Here is an 18,971-nt window from a genome sequence, read left to right on the forward strand (position 1 = left end):
GAATCACCTGAGACCTTCCAAACAGGCCCTATTCGACTCAGGCCTTGGTCAGATCTGGTCCACAGCCATAGTGTGTGCTAGTCAATCAATTGCTTAAATTTGCATATGGGTGAAAACAACCGGTCTGAAGTGAGAATCTTGCTCCTCCCCACTCCATTTTTGGATGATCTGTGCAGGTGGCATCTTAGAAGAGGCATCCGTTCCAAAGTGTGGGAGAAAAGAGGAAAGATCTTCTATGTGCAGCTTTTAAACTGCTTACAGTGTATTAATAAGAGTTTTTTAACTAGTTAAACATTGCAGCCCTATAGATAAGGAGTTGGTCAACTAGAAAACTCTACAGTTTCATCTCTAATGTGAAGCTGGAAGGAGAGTGATTTGTGCATTTGGGTCATTCTCTTTTCATGTGGGACAGCAACAGGCAGCAATCTCTGTGGCCTGACTGCACCCTAGAACATTTTTTAATTTATTGAATTCATTTCTTTTCTCCAAGAAGCCTGGGTTGTGTGTGTCTAGAGCAGTGGTTCTCAAAGAGTGTGGTGCGCCACCCTGGTGTGGCAGGAGAGGGTGGCAAGTGTGGTGGGAATATTAAAGCACAATCAAATAAACACTTAAACATTACAATATAGCATAGCATAGTATTTAAAAAAAAATTAAGCAGAACATGGATAGATATCATTTCAAAATGAGAGCAAAAGCATCAAGTGGTGCTGAGGACAATCCTAGTTGTGATCCATAATCGCTCTCTGCATGTGTGCCCAAAAACAGAGTGCAGGAGAATAACATTGGCTATTCTTCTAGAGTTCTCAGTGACATATTGTTGTGAACTAGGATTTCCAACTCTGACAAACATGAAAGAACAGAAAAGGGAGAGACTTCTTGGTGTTGATGAGGTGATGAGAGTTTCTTTGTCTCAAATTAGACCATATATATATATATATATATATATATATATATATATATATACAGTATGAGAGAGATTACCCGGCAAAAACAAGTTCACACCTTCCATTATGTTTGTATACATAAGGTACATAGGTAAGAGGCTTGTTTATAATTGTATTTTGGGAATGATTCATGTTCTAATATAGCTACATTGTTCTATACTTTCTAGATGTCCCGTATTATAAAGTTGATGTGTTCCACGTTATAAATCAAGTGCTTTTTGTTTTGCAAAGTATTTCTTATCAATTAAAAAATCGGTGTGGCGTGAGCTAATAGGTTGGGCAGTGAAATGGTGCCTGGGCTAAGTCACCCAGAGATCCTGGATCTCCCCAGTCCTAGTCCAGCCCCCTAACCCAGAAATGGGGAGCCTATAGCCTTCCAGATGTTGTTGAGCAACAACTTCCATCACACCTGATCATTGGCCACACTGGCTGGGACTGATGGGAGTTGGAGTCTAACAACATTCAGAGGGCCATCGTTGTTATGACCACTACACCAGCATATCCCAGAATCCGGTGTAATGACACATATGGAGAGATTCTTCAGCATACTGGTCTTAAGTGGGAAGGAGTCCTTGAAGGTAGGATGCTTGAGAGGAAAATAATATTGCATTAATGTGTGCATTTTACCAGCAGGGGACACTGTTACATGCAAAAAATCCTCTGCCCGCCCCCCTTTCGTACATCTGTGTTGTGATGTAGGTGGGAGGAGGGTGTGTAGTGGCTGTTGTCACTGCCTTTGGAGACAAAAATATCTAATTCAAATGAGCTTAAGGAGTGTGTTTTTTTTGGGGGGGGGGGGTGAGTAGCATATTTTTTGCAGGCTAGCCTTTAAAAAGGATGTTTAGCCCACTTCATCAAATGCAGCAAACAGCAGGTGTATTATTGTTAGTATTATTGTTAGCCTCTTGGGCTTGCTGATCAGAAGGTCAGCAGTTCGAATTCATGCAACGGGGTGAGCTCCTGTTACTCTGTCTCAGCTTCTGACAGCCTAGCAGTTTGAAAGCACACTAGTGCAAGTAGATAAATAGGTGGCAGGAAGGTAAATGGTGTTTCTGTGCGCTCTGGCTTCTGTCATGGTGTCCCGTTGCTCCAGAAGTGGTTTAGTCCTGCTAGCCACATGACCCAGAAAGCTGTCTGTGTACAAACACTGGCTCCCTTGGCCTGAAAGCGAGATGAGTGCCACACCCCATAGTCAGGTTTGACTGGACTTACTGTATTTTTCGCTCTATAAGACGCACCAGACCATAAGACGCACCTAGTTTTTGGAGGAGGAAAACAAGAAAAAAAATATTCTGAATCTCAGAAGCCAGAACAGCAAGAGGGATCGCTGCGCAGTGAAAGCAGCAATCCCTCTTGCTGTTCTGGCTTCTGGGATAGCTGTGCAGCCTGCATTCGCTCCATAAGATGAACACACATTTCCCCTTACTTTTTAGGAGGGAAAAGTGAGTCTTATAGAGCAAAAAATACGGTAACCATCCAGGGGTCCTTTGCCTTTACCTTACAAATGCATGTATGTGGGTTTAGAAGAGGAGGGAGTGTAAAACAGGGAGGCCCAATAACATGAATGAAAGAGAGAGGTGCAGTCTGACATTTCTGCTCTTATGTTGCAGACTATACTTCTTTGTAGTCTTTTGGCCCCCTCCATACATAAAATCACATAATCCTTAAAAACACATAACCAATGACTAAAGAACAGCCGCTAATAGCTGCTGAAGAATATACATCTTAACCAGCTGCCTAAAACTATAAAGAGATGGGGCCCGGGGCATGCCACAGAAAAGGACCTTTCCTGCCCTCCCCCACCATATACTTTGTATTCTTCTAAATACTTTGTTAAAACCACTTAGAAGCCTATTTGGGCATTCAGCAGCATGTAAAAAAATATATGACTTAAATGCCTCTACCAGCTGAGGAGAGCCTTTCATTAATCTGACAGAAGCATCCCGCTGTTTGTCTGCAAAAGCCCCTGCTGCCGTTTCAAAAATTGCCTTTGCCTTTGCTGCAGCAGATTAGCACAGCTGCTTCCCCAGGAGTTATTTCAGCTGCCCACCGCCTCTCTCTCTTCTGTGCTCCATCCTTCCATGCTGGAGTTTGGTTTCTGGTCTCTCTTATATTAGTGATGAGGAGCCTGTGGCCTTCCAGCAGGGCCAATGGGAGTTGTGAGTCCCAGCAAGATCTGGAGGACCACAGGTTCCCCGTCGCTGTTGTATCGAGAGGGACCCCAGTTTCAGGACAGGTGTTGCCACATTTCCCAGCAGAATGGCTCCCCATTTTGTTTAGTTTTAAAAACTGCTCAGGAAGGAACCAACCCTCTTCCCCTGTTCTATCTCCATGGCAACAGTCAGGAGGCCTGTAAGGGGAAAAGGTCTGTTATCCTGAGTTCTCTTCTCTTCAGTGTTTAAAAGTTCTAGGGTTTCTTGTGAGTAGATGGTAATGGCAGGACTTGGGTGCCAGATAGGCATTTAAGCACATTTTGGCATTAAAAGTCTACCCAACTAGCACCCCCTGAAAGATGAGGGGAGCATCAGGTAACCTGGGTGAAGTGTTGTTTGTTTGTTTCCGTTTAAAAAACTGAAAATGTTGACACCTAGCATTGATAAGAGAAGTTATTCACACCTGGTCTTTTACTGGCAGGTGGGGGGCAATGGCAGGGCCAGTGAGGGATGGTTCCCTGTTGATTTTTGCTAAAGGTAGGAGCCCCTTGTCCAAATCTCACCTGGCCAGAGTTGCTGCTTGCTTCTCTTTCACCGCTGGGGAAACAGCACCTGTGCCAGCCAAACTTAACAGAGCAGGATATTTTAGTGGGGTGGTGATGGTTGGGATATTGAGTTATGGGGAGTCTGCAGTCCTTTTGAAAAAATGCTTATATGATTTTAAAAACCCTAACTACCCCAGAGAGGAACTGTACAATTCCACATGTGCTAATACACAAGTTATTGTGGACTGGAATGCTTTATCTGCTACAGAAATAATTGTTATTGGCAAAAAAGGGGGGAATAGTGCTATTTATTATCTTTAATCCTTTTTTTAAAAAATCTGTACCCCTTCACTTATTAACACAGCCTGCTAACCATGAATTTATGCATCCCTGAAGGACTGTGAGGCAGCTGTGCTTGGACAGGATAGTGAATCATGGGGAATGGGACACAGAGGGTGTTATTTTTGTGATTTGGCAACCTTTAGCTTGGTGTTTAAAAAACAACAACATTTAGCTTGGTAAGTCTCTGTTTGATGAAGAAGCACATAAACTACTTTAGGAAAACCAACAAATTTTTATTTTACCTTTGAAAATGTCAGCTAATAATATTAATATATAATATAACTGGAAGTACTTGGCAACCATTTAAAATGATTTTTATGTAATTTTACACATTCACTTACCAATCAAAACTAAATTATATTAATTTAACCAAAATATATTTCTAATTCCCAAGTCATGTAACAACTTTTTAGAAGCCCTCATTTTTGGAATTTGAAAGTTGAAAAATTCAATATATCTTACTGTGACAGAACCTCTGCACACAGCCTGAACCCAAAGCACAACCTCCACTTCAGAGGATTGCAGATATTGGTTTTCTGAGCCTCCCTTTTCTGGGAAGCCACTTCACTCTACCAGCAACTTGTGTAAAATGTGGACCTCTGTTCCATCTGCTGTGTGTGTTGTGGGAAGAAACACAAAGCTCTTTTTCAGCCATGAAGTGGAATCCAAAGCTTGTTTACTCAGATACAACTCCTGTTGAGTCGATAAACTCACAGTGCAGTCCTAACCATGTCTCCTCAGAAATAAGGCCTACTGAATTCAAATAGGTTGTAAACATTTCCTAATCCACCACATTGCCATAAAGCAGTATTTTCCCACAGTGGCTGGAGAGGGTGATACAGCCTGAAGTTCCCCTGTGCCACCTTCCATTATACCTGCATGTTGTTTTCTCTCTTCCAGAAAGGGCTGGTCAAACATGTTTGCTTTGACCCTCAACTAGGAGGCTTTCCGTTCCTCCTTCCCCTTCCAGGTCTCCAGCTGTTTCTCTGCCTCTACCTCACGCCAGGACCATCCAAATTATGCATGCCTGGAAAGCCGTGGTCGGCACTCTGGCCTTTACAGGCCTGGATGTGACAGTGACCACCTTGCTGTACAAACACAGCCGCAGTGGTGGCAGCTTCCTTCAGGATCTGAAGCACTTCAACATATTTGACTCCATGCTGGACATCTGGGGGGCCTGCCTGTACCGGAGTTGTGTGCTTTTGGGTGCTGCCATTGGGGTTGCGAGAAACACTATCTATGGTCCCAAGCGCTTGAAAGGATCCCGGATCTTTATCACACTTGTCTGCCTTGCGGTGGGGATTTATGCCCTGGTCAAGCTGCTGCTCTACTCGGAGGTGAGGAAGACCATCAAAGACCCCTGGTTTTGGGGTTTGTTTGCCTGGACATACGTGTCCCTGGCGGCCACTTTCTCCTTGTGGCAGCTGCTTTCTTCGGTGAGACCTGCCAGGGAGACTCTGGGAGTAAATTCTGAATCTAGGACTGAAGCAGAAGAAATTGGGGATCCAAGTTTGCCTGATGCCCAGGAAAAGAAAGAGGAGGCGTCAGCAGCCACCATTTGTAAGCTGTTGTCTTACACCAAACCAGATGTTCACTTCCTTGTAGTGGCCTTTTTCTTCCTCTTAGTGGCTGCTTTAGGTGAGTACATCTGTTGGTGAGACTATTGGAAGCTGTCTTATACTGAATTGGACCATTGGACCATCTACTTCATTGTTGTCTACACCAGGGGCTCATTCAGACTTCCACTTGTCCTGCCATTTTCTCCTTAGGAAACCCAATAATCACCGCTGAATTGTAGCAAATGCCAATCAGGTTTTCCATGGATCGATGTTTACTCCAATTCAACCTGTTTGCTAAAGAGTGGGTTTTCCCAGAGAAAGTGGCGGGGCAAACGGAAGACCACTTGGGCCCTTCCCTAGCAAGCTCAGGACAAGCAGAAAACCTCTCAGCCCTTTGCTTTCTAGGCATGGGACGAGCAGAAGCGTGGATGAGCCCCAGGCATGGGGAGCCTGAGGGCAGCATTCCCTCAGGGTCAGACTTGCAGAGGCAGCAGACAGACTGCTAACTTTGTATAGTTCAGCCACACAAAAGTGAGAGATTTTGGTGCATACATTTCTCGAGTCCAGCAAGCGAGAGGCACTTTTGCAGTTCAAGGATAAATCCCAGCCAGGGGAAACAACCAGAGGAGGGAGTGTGGCCTGGGAGGAGTCCAAGGGCCAAATAGAGAGGTCTGGACTGGCAGAAGTTCTCCAGTGTTACTGACAGGGGACACGGCCATTCCTGCCTAGAGGTGACGGAGATGGAACCAGAGACCACCTGCATGGCAAGTGGTTCCTCTATCACTGAGTTATGGCCCGTCCCTTAATAATGCTTTCCAATTGTATATACACTGCAGGCAGGTGGTTTGTGACTGTGTTTATATCCCTCTCCTCCAACGAGCTCAAGATACCGTGCATAGCTGTTCCTGTTTTATCCTCCCAAGCCACACTGTGATGATAAGGTTGGGCTGAGAGACTGTGACAGGCCCATGGTCACCCAGTGAGTTTCATGTCTGAGTTGAGGTATGGATGCTTCTCTCCCAGGTCCTCTGTCCAATGCTCTTGGCCACAACATTACCCTGACAGATGCAAGTAAATTTCAGGGGTGTGGCAGCTCAGACCTTAGGGCTTTGCCCATCCTATGTCCCTCTTGCAGGCCACATCCCTCACTGGCCTCATTATCGCATCCTCCTCAAGTGTTACTTTGTGGCTAGTAGGCACCCTTAAACCACAATAATGCAATTTGCTTGCCTGGACAATGGTTTGTGTGCTCGTAAATCTCTGCTTTTTGTACAGTTGGAATTTTATATTTATATTCAAAGTTTAATCGTTATGTGTCTACTGTTTAATTGTAAGCAACAGCCCTAAGCTGTTTACAAAGAGCATAAAATATACCTTAAAATAATCAATAAAAATCAAAGGGTGGGATTCAACTGAAGCCTGTTAGCGGAAGCACTGCTTCCACCTCTTCTCCCCCAGCACACTCTCTGTGCCCCCAAATTTGACTTTTGGGGGTTGGGAGAACCCCAAAAACAGCATGCAGGAGGAGGAGAGGGGGGTTGCTCCGTCTTGCAAAGTGAAATGCTTGCCCTGATGGAATCACCTTAGCATAACACTGAATTCTTCCCCAAGTTAAAACATTAAAAAAAATATTAGCCTGCTATACAGAGGTAAGAGTCACATGTGCCACCCTTCCCACTTTTACCTTTGGTCGGACGCAGCCCCTCGACCGTCGCCCCTTGGGCCCCCGCTGCCCTTCCTTTTCAGGGCTTGGGAAGACACAAGGGGCTGAATGTGTTTGAAGATAACAACAGGGATTCTTGTCTTTACATCCTTCTTGGGTTTTTGCCTTTAATCTGCCTTGTCATCCCCTCCAACAGGAGAGACATTCCTTCCGTACTACACAGGTCGGGCCATTGATGGAATAGTAATCCAGAAGAGCATGGAGCAGTTCTCCACAGCGGTGGTCATCATGGCCCTCCTGGCCATAGGAAGGTAGCCTTACTTGAGTAGTTGGACCAAACTGGAATAATTGACCCACAGGCGGGCTGGAAAATCTTGTCATGTTGCATAATGTGACGTGGTGGAGTTATCTTCCATATAGTTGGGGCCTGAGTATAGGAATCCATTCCCTGCTTCTCTTTTAACTTGCAGTGAGAATCCTATTCAATTTAGTCCCAGAATTCTTTTTCTTAGAAAGGAAATTCCTTTCTTAGCTGTGGAGCAGGGGTAGCTATTGTGGTGCCCTGCAGATGTTGTTGGGCTGCAGCGTCCACCAACCCCAGTGGCAATGGCCAGTGGCCAGGGATGATGGAGGAAGTGACCCAATGGCATGTTGAGTGCATCACATTGACTACCTTTGGTGTAGAGACTGAGGCACCCTGGGAAGATGTTCACATAAGCCAACAGCTCAGGAGACACTGATTTGCGTACTTTAAAAAATAAGGGTCCATATTCTACTTCCCTTTTCATTTTAACTCCTCTCACACACTCTGGATAGGAATCACATGTTGCATGCATGTCTCTCAGTGACTTTTTTTGCTGCCCATGGCAGCCATTTTGTGATTGCACCCACAAAACCTTTATCAATATACGAGTACCGGCACTTCATTTTAAAAAAACTAAAATAACTCTACTGCACTGACCAGACTGGCTAGGGCTGAAGTCCAACAACATCTGTAAGGACACAGCTGACCTTCTGCTTCACAACTTGAAAACACCTTTCACACTCCCAAGCAGTGAAAGCTTTCATAAAGAAACATCCGCCATCTCTTGACCAAAATTTCATAGGGATTCCAGAAGGCTGAGGAAGCGGCTTCTAGGCCAGATCTAGACTGCTGGCTCACTCCAGATACTGAGCAAGAGCAGTGAAATGTGAAACTCTTGGGGTGGTCGTCAGAGCCTCTGAAGCACTTGGTGCTCCTGTGTCCCATGACAAGGGTGGCCAATGTGCTGCTCTCCAGAAGTTGCTGGACCACAGCTGCCATCAATCCCAGGTCAGGGCTGATGGGAGTTGGAGCCAACAACATCTGGAGGGCACCACATTGGCTGGGCCTGTCCCCAGGTTTTGCCTTGACTTCTTCCTCTTGCATGGTAGGACTGGGCTGAGGTGTCGGTGTGTCGGTGTATCGGTGTCTGTCTGTCCTATAACGTCTCTTATCTGCAATCAGTTCATTTGCCGCAGGTATCCGGGGCGGAGTCTTCACCCTCGTGTTCGCTAGGCTGAACATTCGGCTACGCAACAGCCTCTTCCGGTCGCTGGTCTCACAGGAAATGAGTTTCTTTGATGAAAACCTTACTGGTGGGTTTCTTTTATTTGTGCTGTGAGATCTTTTCATGTCAGGAAATGGAGACACTTAGAATTACACAACAGGGAATATCTCCAGTATAACTATTGGGGTGGGGGAGGCTTTAAACTGGGGGTCTGAAGGACGACCTCCCCCTGTATCAGCTGTGATGGGATGGATTGAGGATTAAATCTGTAAATTTAAATTTAAACCTCCTGTCCCATGTATGTGGGAGAAATATGAGAGTAAACAGGCTATGAAAACCACTTATGCACTTTTGCAGCCTATTGGAAGCTAGGAATTAGGCAATTACACATTTTATCTCTGTTTATTTGTGGTCTGCTGACCTCTCCTCTCCTTGTCCTCATTGCTGAGAATGAAAACACATATTTTAGTAAAAACGAAAAGGTTTACTTACATTTCAATGCAGGGAGGAAATACATCACAGTAGTATGCAGGTAAAAACACTTCTTAGTTACAAAATACAAAATTACTTTTCTAAATGGAGTCTGGGTTCTGAGCAGAGCCAAGGCAGGTACGTCTGCTCATATTGCTGGCTTGAAAGAAAGAGAGAGAGAGAGCGCACTCAGGCAAAAAGACGTACAAAATATCTCCTTTGTTAGAAATTCCCACAAAAACATTAAGGAAGTGATCTCATGCAGTCTTTTCTATATTGATTCAAGAACTCTATGACCGTCAGCCCCTCATGTGCCTATCTGGTAATCATGCATTTGTGTATTTTTACTGGTAATCCCACAAGTTTATGGGCATTATGTTCAGATGATCACGCCTCCACTCCATATGGCCTCACAGAAGAGATTTTGACTGTGATAGCTGTGACTTAAGGGGAAGCGAGGCCTTTGTTTTGGAGGGACCAGAAACAAACGCCTTCTCACTCTGAACCTCTTTTAAGGCAGCAGCCCAATCCAGCACGGCCAGTGGTTAGGGATTATGGGAAATGTAGTTCAGCAACACCTGGAGGGCCACAGGCTCCACACCTTTCTCCTTTTACTTTAGCAGGCACTGGTTGAATTAAATAGGCTTTGGCATCTTTTAAAAATCATTCTTTTCTCTTTTGTACTACAATTGTTTTTAAGTATCCCCCCCACACACACTTTAAACACCAGAAAAACAAATTATAAGTGTTTTATATAATCCACAAGGAAACGGCAATATTGATTGCTTTTCAGTGCCACTTAATTGTGTCCAGGACAGACATTTAGTACTTGCAGCAGCTCATTATTCCCATTTTATTTGTACGCCCCGTTTCCATAGTTCAAACCATGGTCAGACTTACAACATGAAGAAAATGACATATTTACAAACATCAAAAGAACCAGTAGTCATAATAAATAAATTAAACATCAAAAAGCATGCAACCAAACTGAACAGTTTCCACAGAAATCATCATAATAAGATCTAAAAGAAAGATACAAAAATAAATATTAGTAACAGCAACAAGACCTTCTAAACAATACTCCCGGCCCAAGAGTCTGTTTGGTGGCTCTGAGAATAGCAGCTACTTCCTGTCGATGTGAGTTCCACAGATCTACACAATAGCAGTGCAAACTTTTTGTTTCATTCTCATCCTTGCAGAAAGGTGCTTTTATGCGGTGAACTGTGGCTTAAGGAAGCTTCCCAGGCTGTTGAATAGAATTATAGAGTTGGAGGAGACCCTGAGGGTCATCTAGTCCAGCAACTTGCAGTGCAGGAATCTTGCCCACAGCAGTCCCTAGGTGGGCTCAAACCACCACCCTTCTGGTTAACAGCCAGGCACACTGACTCATTGCATCACTGTTTCTCAGTCAACCCCCTAAAAGAGGAACCTCAGCCCCAGGGCCAAATCCAGCCCTCCAAGCCTCTCTACTCCCCTCCCAGACCCTGCTTTGTAATCTGAGTGTTTTTGCCTGGCTGGGATCTAACATTGAACTCTGAAAATGCTTCTTGCTTGCCTGCATGAAATTGATGTGTGCATGCATAAAAGCTAGCCTGCCATAAAGATAAAGTTTACATTCAGGAAAAAAGTTCCTTTTTCAGAGCTCCAGGAAAAAGGAAAACGGAAAAAGGGAGGGTATCTATTTTTATGTACACATGTATTCCTAGCTCTCCTACTCTACTCGTACAGCCTAACAGCAGCACTAAATAGAGCAGCTGGCCTCACTCTAAAAGTTAAGAAGGTGCAAGTGACCAAGGGACTGAGGCTGATAGGAATGTGCTCAAAGACCCATGGCCCAAGTGCTCAAGAATTTGAAATGCGTATTACAGTCATACCTCGGGTTGAATGTGCTTCAGGTTGAGCGCTTTCAGGTTGCGTTCCGCGGCAACCCGGAAGTAACGGAGCATGTTACTTCTGAGTTTCGCCGCTCACACATGCGCAGACGCTCAGAATGACGTCACACGCATGTGCGGAAGTGGCAAAATGTGCCCCGCAGGTGCGCCGTTGTGTCTTACATTCCATTCAGGATGTGAATGGGGCTCCGGAACGGGTCCCGTTCGCATCCCGAGGTACCACTGTAATCTGAATGTTCTACCAAGAACCATAAGCCCCCTCTCTGCCTTGAGAAGCTCATGATCTAAATCAAAGTGGTCCAACACGTGGCCTGACCCTGAGGCCTTTTCAGAAGTCCTTGGCAACATTTGATGACCACCCCACCCCCGGCCCTTGCACTGCCTTTCCAAAACCAGATAAGGAAGCCCTGGGCTTTGGGAAGGAGGCGTGAGGGCTGTGACAGGTTCTCTTTCCTCCTTCCCAAAGCCTAGTTAGCGTTTCCCCAGCTTTGGGAAGGAGAGGTCCCAGACCCTGCCAGAGCCCTGTGCCTCCTTTCCCAAGCCTGCACCTTGCTTAGCCAGCTTGGGAAGGCAATGTGAGGGCTGGTGGGGGTGTCAGATTTTGGGCTCGCTCCCCCCTCCCAGCACTCAGGCAAGGCCCACGGATTCCAAGTCGAGGTACTCTTGTGGCCTACTTGGTATGAGAAGTTGGACCGCCCTGAACTAAGTGATGACAGTGTGAGAGAACAATGAAGAGCAGGAAGGAGTGGGATGTGCATTGCTAATGGCCCTGGCATGTGGAAATGCAGGTCCACATGGCTAGGTTCCATTCTGGTTGCGGGTGAGGCCCAAGGGCTTCACGGCAGAGCTGAGCTTCAAGTAGGATTTGATGGATGAAAGAAACATGAGGCCACATGTAGGGATTGGGGAGAAGGCAGGTGGTAGCAAGCGGGGTGAGCAGAGCCACTTAAGGAAGCCTGGAGAGCCCACTATGTACTTTTCCTACTGCGGGCATCATGCTCTGGGGGTACACATACCCCTAAACATTTTCTGAATCTTTGTACTTTTGTCCATTTACTGTATTTATTTTTCCTGATTTGAACTACAAAATGGTGATTTTCTTGAGTCACAATAAGACTACCCCTAAACATTTTTTAAGGGAAAAAACACTGGCCGTATCAATGATCCAGCCAACTGCATCTCACAGCATTATAGCAGTCTGTGGAGGTACTCCAGTTGTGGTGGAGCACTTCCTTTGCATGCAAAAGGCTGCAGGTGGAATCCCCAGCGACTCCAGGTTAGGGCTGGAAAGGCTCCCTATCTGAAACCCTGGAGAGCCACTGCCAGTCTGTGTTGACAATATAGAGCTAAACGAACTGCTTAGTACAAGAGCTTCATACGTTCCTTGAAGCAATCAGAACATTGGCCTCTGGATGTAAATGCTCAAGGTGCAAATATGGGTTTAGAACAAACTCTTCTTTGCAATTTTGTCTTGGATCTAGCTGCTCCCTCCTGCACACCAGTCTGTGTCAAAAACTACTTTTGGATCTCCTCTTGGTTTAAAAGGGATTTGCCTCATGACATAGAGGGGAGGTCACTGTTAAAGAAACACACACACCACTTGCATAGATGCAACTAGCTGCACAGTTTTTTGGATCCTGGCCCAAAGGGTTTTTGAGTTAAGGATGTGTTTCAGCCTCTCTGTGGTCTGCCCTCTGTGTTGAGGGTTCTGGCAGCAAGCTTTTCTCTGACCAGAAGGCACCACAATATCCTTGGCTCCTTGCCTTCCGGAGAAAGAGAGAGAGAGAGCACTTGCTGAATTTCTCAGATCTGCAGCAGGAAGCAAATGATGAACTGGGGCTCAGTTAAAGGGCACAGAGGCCCTGTGTGCTACCATATTCATAGCCCCTCTGCAACTCAAAGAACCATTTAGGGAAGGGTTTATTGTAGTCTTTGGTTGTACTTCTGTGTTGCGGATGCAGAAAAATGATTAGTACTTTCTAGTGACTCAGGCTATATTGAGAAACTGCACAATCACGCACCTAGAATTATGCACTATGTCTCTTCCTCTTTGGTAGACACTCATCTCTCAACGGCGTAGGTTTCCTTCTTGGGAGTGGAGGTGGCCAGAACCTGAATGGAGCACCTGAGTGCACAGTTAGTCAGTCACATCTCCATTTGGATGATCCTTTTTTAAAAGTAAAGTAGGGATGCCCAGCCATTTTGGGGTCCAAGAGCCACATTCATAATTGGCCCACCTTCTGGGGGCCACATGCTAGACCCACACTCTCACACACTCTCACACCCACCCACCCACACTCTTTTACAGTGTACTCACATGTACAGGACACATGCAGGGTGTGAATGGAACAATTTGCATCCCCGTTGGGGAGGTGGGCTGGGCAGAGAGGTTTAAAACTTTCTGTGTACCTCAGTGTCATACTGATTACAGTGATACCTCGGGTTACATACACTTCAGGTTACAGACTCCACTAACCCAGAAATAGTGCTTCAGGTTAAGAACTTTGCTTCAGGATGAGAACAGAAATTGTGCTCCAGCGGCACAGCGGCAGCAGGAGGCCCCATTAGCTAAAGTGGTACATCAGGTTAAGAACAGTTTCAGGTTAAGTACGGACCTCTGGAACGAATTAAGTACTTAACCCGAGGTACCACTGTATTATTTTCCCTTTTTGCTGCTGCCAAAATCAGTGTGAGAGCCAGAAAAATTTCCTTGAGGGGCCAGATCAGTCAGCCTTGGTGCAAACGGTTTGGAGTGGGAGAAGCCATTGGGCTTATTTTGTGATAAACCCCTAACTTGTAACTCTTGGTAGATTGCCTAAGAAGTGGTCACATTTAGCTAGACCACTGGCCCACTAGCTCAGTAATCTCACACTGACTGGCAGCAGCTCTCCAGAGTTTCAGACAAGGAAGTCTGTGCCTGGGGATATCAGGGACTGAACTTGGGTCCTTCTGCATGCAAAGCAGATCCTCTAGCACTGAACTACGGCCCCTTCCTCTGTGCCCTTCCTCTGTGGCAATTTGTGGTCGTTGGTCCTGTACAAGGGTGGCACACTCCAGGTGAACAGGCCCTGGTTTGGGTTTCAGTCCAGCCTATAAGTGGGGTCAAGTTCTGTTTTCTGTTTCTTCTTTTAAAGAAAATGCAATTGATTGGCTGGGGTTTTGTTGTTGTTACAGCTATTGCTATTTGCTAATTTTATTCCTGTTTTTCATAATTATTTATTGCATTTTGATTTGATCTTTTTTAAAAGAAAATTGCTTTGCATCCTTGATACCCATAGATCATTTTTCAAATACGTATTTCCCAGGATTGCACATTAGGACCTTAAACTGTAGCACTTTATTTTTTAATAATAAGAATAATTAATAGAGAATGTGAATATTTCAACTAATAGGCAGAGTTCTCTCTGTGAGCAGAGAAAGCCCATTTTGCCCCTTGCCCAGCACCCTCCAGCCCATGGATCTTGCTCTTCACACTTTGCTTCTGTTCTCATTCTCTTTCTTTCTCTCTCAGGTGACATTATTTCCCGGCTGACGTCGGACACGACGATTGTGAGTGACCTGGTGTCGCAGAACATCAACATCTTCCTGCGCAATATGGTCAAGGCCACAGGGGTGATAGTTTTCATGTTCAGCCTCTCGTGGCAGCTCTCCCTGGTAACCTTCATGGGATTCCCCATAATCATGCTCATGTCAGATCTTTATGGGAAGTACTACAAGGTTAGTGTTACCTGTAGCTTTTAAGCCTGACCCCAGAGCTCATTCTCAGAGCTTGTCTGTCTGTTTGCCTGTGGGTGCTCTGCTTTGGGGACACAGGCACATGGGAAGCTGCCCTTCTACCAAGTCCGACCACTGCTCCATCTACCTCAGTGCACTGACTGGCAGTGGCTCTCCAGGATTTCAGACAGGGAACATTCCCAGCCCCACCTAGAGATGCTAGGGATTGAACCTGAGAGCTCTGGCATGCAAAACAGATACTTTAACCACTGAGCTAATATCCTTTCCCACAGCAAATTTGGTGTGTCCTGAGCAATCTCCTGGCAAAGACTGTTCTGAGCAGTTTCTGAGAACTGTCCTATTTTCACACACCATCTCTTGAGTGCCTCTCTCTCATATATTTTTTGTTCCATTTTTAACCACAAAAACTAATCATCAAAAGAAAAGAAAACATTAAAAAATAAATCTTCATGCTCATGCATTTTATCTTCTGAATTCGAAAAGGCTGACAGTGTGTGGATTTCTGATTTGGTTCGCCAATATTGCACATACAATTTCAGTCCTATATTCCAAGCCCATGCACCTTGTTTTCTTGGCTGCTCTAATACCATCCTAAAAAGGAGCTGCAGAGAAGCAACAGAGATGCACAGGGCTGCTGTTCATAAAATTCTGGAGGAGGAAGGCTTTGCAGAGGTCCTGTGGGGGTTTTTATTTTATTTCTTGGCCTTGGCAGCGCTGTTGTCCAGCTGCCTGCCTTGTCCTCCCTGTGGAGCGGAATTGCAGTCTCTCTTGCCAAAGCAAGTGGGGAAGAGGCATAGGCAGCTGCAGGTCGTCTTGCCTTCTCAGATGACTTGAAAAGAAATTAGAGCTGTCTCTAGAGAGGAGGTCCTAGGGCTGTGTCTTTCAGGGCAGGGGGACTCACTTCCAAAGATTATATATACGTTCTCTCTGTGGTAATGCTGCTGCATTTTCATGGCAGGCTCTCTCCCCCAGCCATCTCCTTTGAAAAGGAGGGCATAACGGCCAAGTGTGTGTTGTAAGGTGATGATAACAATATTGGCCAACCCTCCCTAGGGTCCTCCATCTCCAACTCTCTGAGCTTCTCCCAGGGTCTGACCATGTCCTCCATACAGCTCCACATGGAGCTCAGAACAGTAAGGATTCAAGAGACTATATTATTATTATTATTATTATTATTATTATTATTATTATTATCATCTGGGCAGCCTCCAGCACATGTCCATGTAAAGTACCCTGAACTTTAACAAAACAAACATCATGTGAATCCTAAAGGTTGCTGTTTAAATATAGATTGTAAGCTCTCTGGAAAGCCACCCAACTTTTGATGCTGCCATCATCACTACTGTTATTTCCTGCAAAAGCACATCACCTATTTGTGGAAAACCTTTTGTATGCTTTCTTTTAAATCCGGGACCATCTGTTTCATGACAAGTTTCCACCCCTCCCCTCCTGCCTTGCCTGCAGGAGCTGGGATCGAGGGGGGTTGTCCCCTTTCTCTTTTTTGCCAATTTGTTTTTATTGATATTCCAATTTTTACCAAATCAGCCACAAATTAAAACAAATTTAATACAATTTTTCCAAAAATTGGTTTCTGGCCACTCCATGTTGATGCGTCCAAGGTTTCCTCTTGTTGCTGCTTTATTTTCCTAGTTGTTTCTGGTATGGGGGATTGTTCTTTTGCGTGTGATTTGTTCATTCTACCTCTCCTCTCGCTGCCATAACTTGTAATACCAGTTGGGACATCTGTGCACCTGGCTAATCTTTTGTCCTTTGTGAGCGGCTGACCTTGTCTGCTTGCCTCTCTATGAGTCTTTGCTGCCTGAGATCATCAGCTGCTGGATGGAGTGCTTAAGTCTGCAAATGTGCATTTCCTGTTCTGCCTTGTCCTTCATGCTTCCCCAGCTTGGCTCCCACTGCAAAGGCAAGGGGGGCTGCCCCATGGAGCGCCACACAATCTCAGTAAGGCTCTGCTTGAGTCACTGAATGCCTGGCTCCCAGCCAACAGAAGTTTCTTGGCTCTCATGCTGCAAGATTAATACTACTCAGCACTGAGGGGAACAGGGGAGGGTGTGTGGTTTTTTGCTACATCCTGGTCTGTGGGGTATGCATAGTTTATTGGCCTTTTGTTGGGGGGTGTTAGGGATGGGGGAGAAATTTGCTTGTCTTTGTATCTTAATGTGAAACTACCTAATCTGCACTTCTCAAACCAATACTAGTACCAGGACGCAGCTAGCCTTTGGAATTTGGAGATGCTTTAGTCCAATCAATGTGTGCAGAGATGCCTATGCATGGGGAAAGGGTGCATAAAAGTAAAAAGAACCTAGAAAAATTTCATTATCTTTGGGGAAATTGCTTGCATAAATGTGTATATTAGTCAAAACTGCATACAAAAATGTGCTTGTTATGAGAAATTAGCACTAATCTGTCAATTTTAATGAGATTTCCCCCCCAATATCTGCTCCAAAAACAATTGCTGCAGAAATGTGGACTCAATTTAAGCCTAGAAAAAATAGAATAAAAAATAGAATTCATGCATCCCTTCTCTATGTGTAAATATAGATATATCGACATGTATTAATTCTCTCTCTCTAGATATACTTTTTGTTCCATTTTGAACTACAAAACTAATCATAGAAAATAAAACATAACAAAATAAATCTGAACACTTTATAGTGTAAATCTGAACACTTTATAGTGTCTTCATGCTCATGTATTTTATCATCTGAATTCAAAAAGGCTGGTGGTGCGTGGATTCCTGATTTTGTTCTCTAGTATTGCATGTACAATACCAACCCAAAAAGGAGCTGCAGAGAAGCAACAGAGATGTACAGTGCTGCTGTTCATAAAATTCTGAAGGAGGAAGCCTTGCAGAGGTCCCATGGGGATTTTTATTTTATTTCTTGGCCTTGATGGATTTACCTGCTGAGCAGATGACAAGAGGGATGGGAAACCTGTGACCCTCCAGATGTTTCTGGACTATACAACCTCTCATCCCTAACCGTTGGCTGCGCTTGCTGATGGATGTTTAAGTCCAACAAAATCTGGAGTGTACAAGGTTGGGAAAGGTTGTCTTAAGATATGCTCTGCAGGCCCTGCTCTGGGTGCCTCACTTTCAGTTTACACAGGCAGCAACGGGGATGGGCAGAGGGGAGAAGTTCTGCTTGGTGGTGGCTTATATAATACAGTTCCCTGATATAGTGGTAGCATTCAGAATCAGCGGGAACACAAAGCCAAACTGTGATGTCTGAATCTATGCTCACATATTTGCCAAACCAGGATATTAACCTGTATAGTTTGGTGTGTTCTTCTTGTTATGCCTGAATTCACTAGCTATGGTTGCTGCCAAACCTCAATATGGATTTACTGGTTTTCATTCTGATATTGTATTAGTTGTTTACGGTTTATATGAATATGGTTGTAAGTGACCTTGGAGGTTTTTAGTAACCTGAGGAGGAGGAGGAGGAGGAGAAGTAGTTCAGCTGCTGGGACTTGTTGGGGTCTCCCAAATTCTGAAAGTGTGGGAAACCCTCAAGTAGGCTCATTCCATTTCTTGGTTATGGGACAGCCCTCCTCTCTTCCCTCCCTCTCTGTGCCCACCATTTAGAAACTCTCCAAAGAGGTCCAGAATGCTTTGGCAAAAGCCAACAACACCGCTGAGGAAACCATATCAGCCATGAAGACTGTCCGCAGCTTTGCCAACGAGGAAGTGGAGGCGAACGTCTATTCGGACAAACTGCAGCAAGTCTACAAACTCAACAAAAAAGAAGCCATGGCTTACACCTACTATGTGTGGTCCAGTGGGGTAGGTGGAAACTCTTCCCCCCTGCTGCTTTGTAGGTTACTGTCTTCACCTTCATTGTCGTCATGTTTACCTGTCCCTTTAACATGGGTGGGTTCTTTGCAAACATCTTAAAGACTGACAAATGTATCATGGCAGAAACTTTCATCCATCTCAGCAGATGCATGGTGATGATAATTGTTTCTGTTAAAAATGTGTGTGTGTGTGTGTGTGTGTGTGCGTGCGTGCGTGCGTGCGTGCGTGCGTGCATGCATGCATGCATGTGAAGTTGTGTGAGTCCCTGCCAGGGATATATATATATATATATATATATATATATATATATATATATTGTTTCAT

General features: G+C 45.0%; 1 protein-coding gene across 8 annotated transcripts in view; it reads left to right on the forward strand.

The window, feature by feature from the left end:
- ABCB9 (ATP binding cassette subfamily B member 9) overlaps positions 1-18,971 on the forward strand; it is a 32,548-nt gene that overhangs the window by 5,155 nt on the left and 8,422 nt on the right. For 2 of the 8 annotated variants that reach the window (XM_080985133.1, XM_080985136.1), the window contains 5 exons: positions 4,885-5,622; positions 7,403-7,517; positions 8,693-8,823; positions 14,610-14,815; positions 18,438-18,635. In XM_080985133.1, coding sequence (XP_080841259.1) covers positions 5,004-5,622; positions 7,403-7,517; positions 8,693-8,823; positions 14,610-14,815; positions 18,438-18,635 — 1,269 coding nt within the window. In that variant the 5' untranslated portion in view covers positions 4,885-5,003. The other 6 variants (XM_080985139.1, XM_080985137.1, XM_080985138.1 and 3 more) reach the window with 6 other exon arrangements.

Source organism: Podarcis pityusensis (genome assembly GCF_964106645.2).
Source record: "Podarcis pityusensis genome assembly, chromosome: 16".
In the NCBI taxonomy this organism is placed as follows: domain Eukaryota; kingdom Metazoa; phylum Chordata; class Lepidosauria; order Squamata; family Lacertidae; genus Podarcis; species Podarcis pityusensis.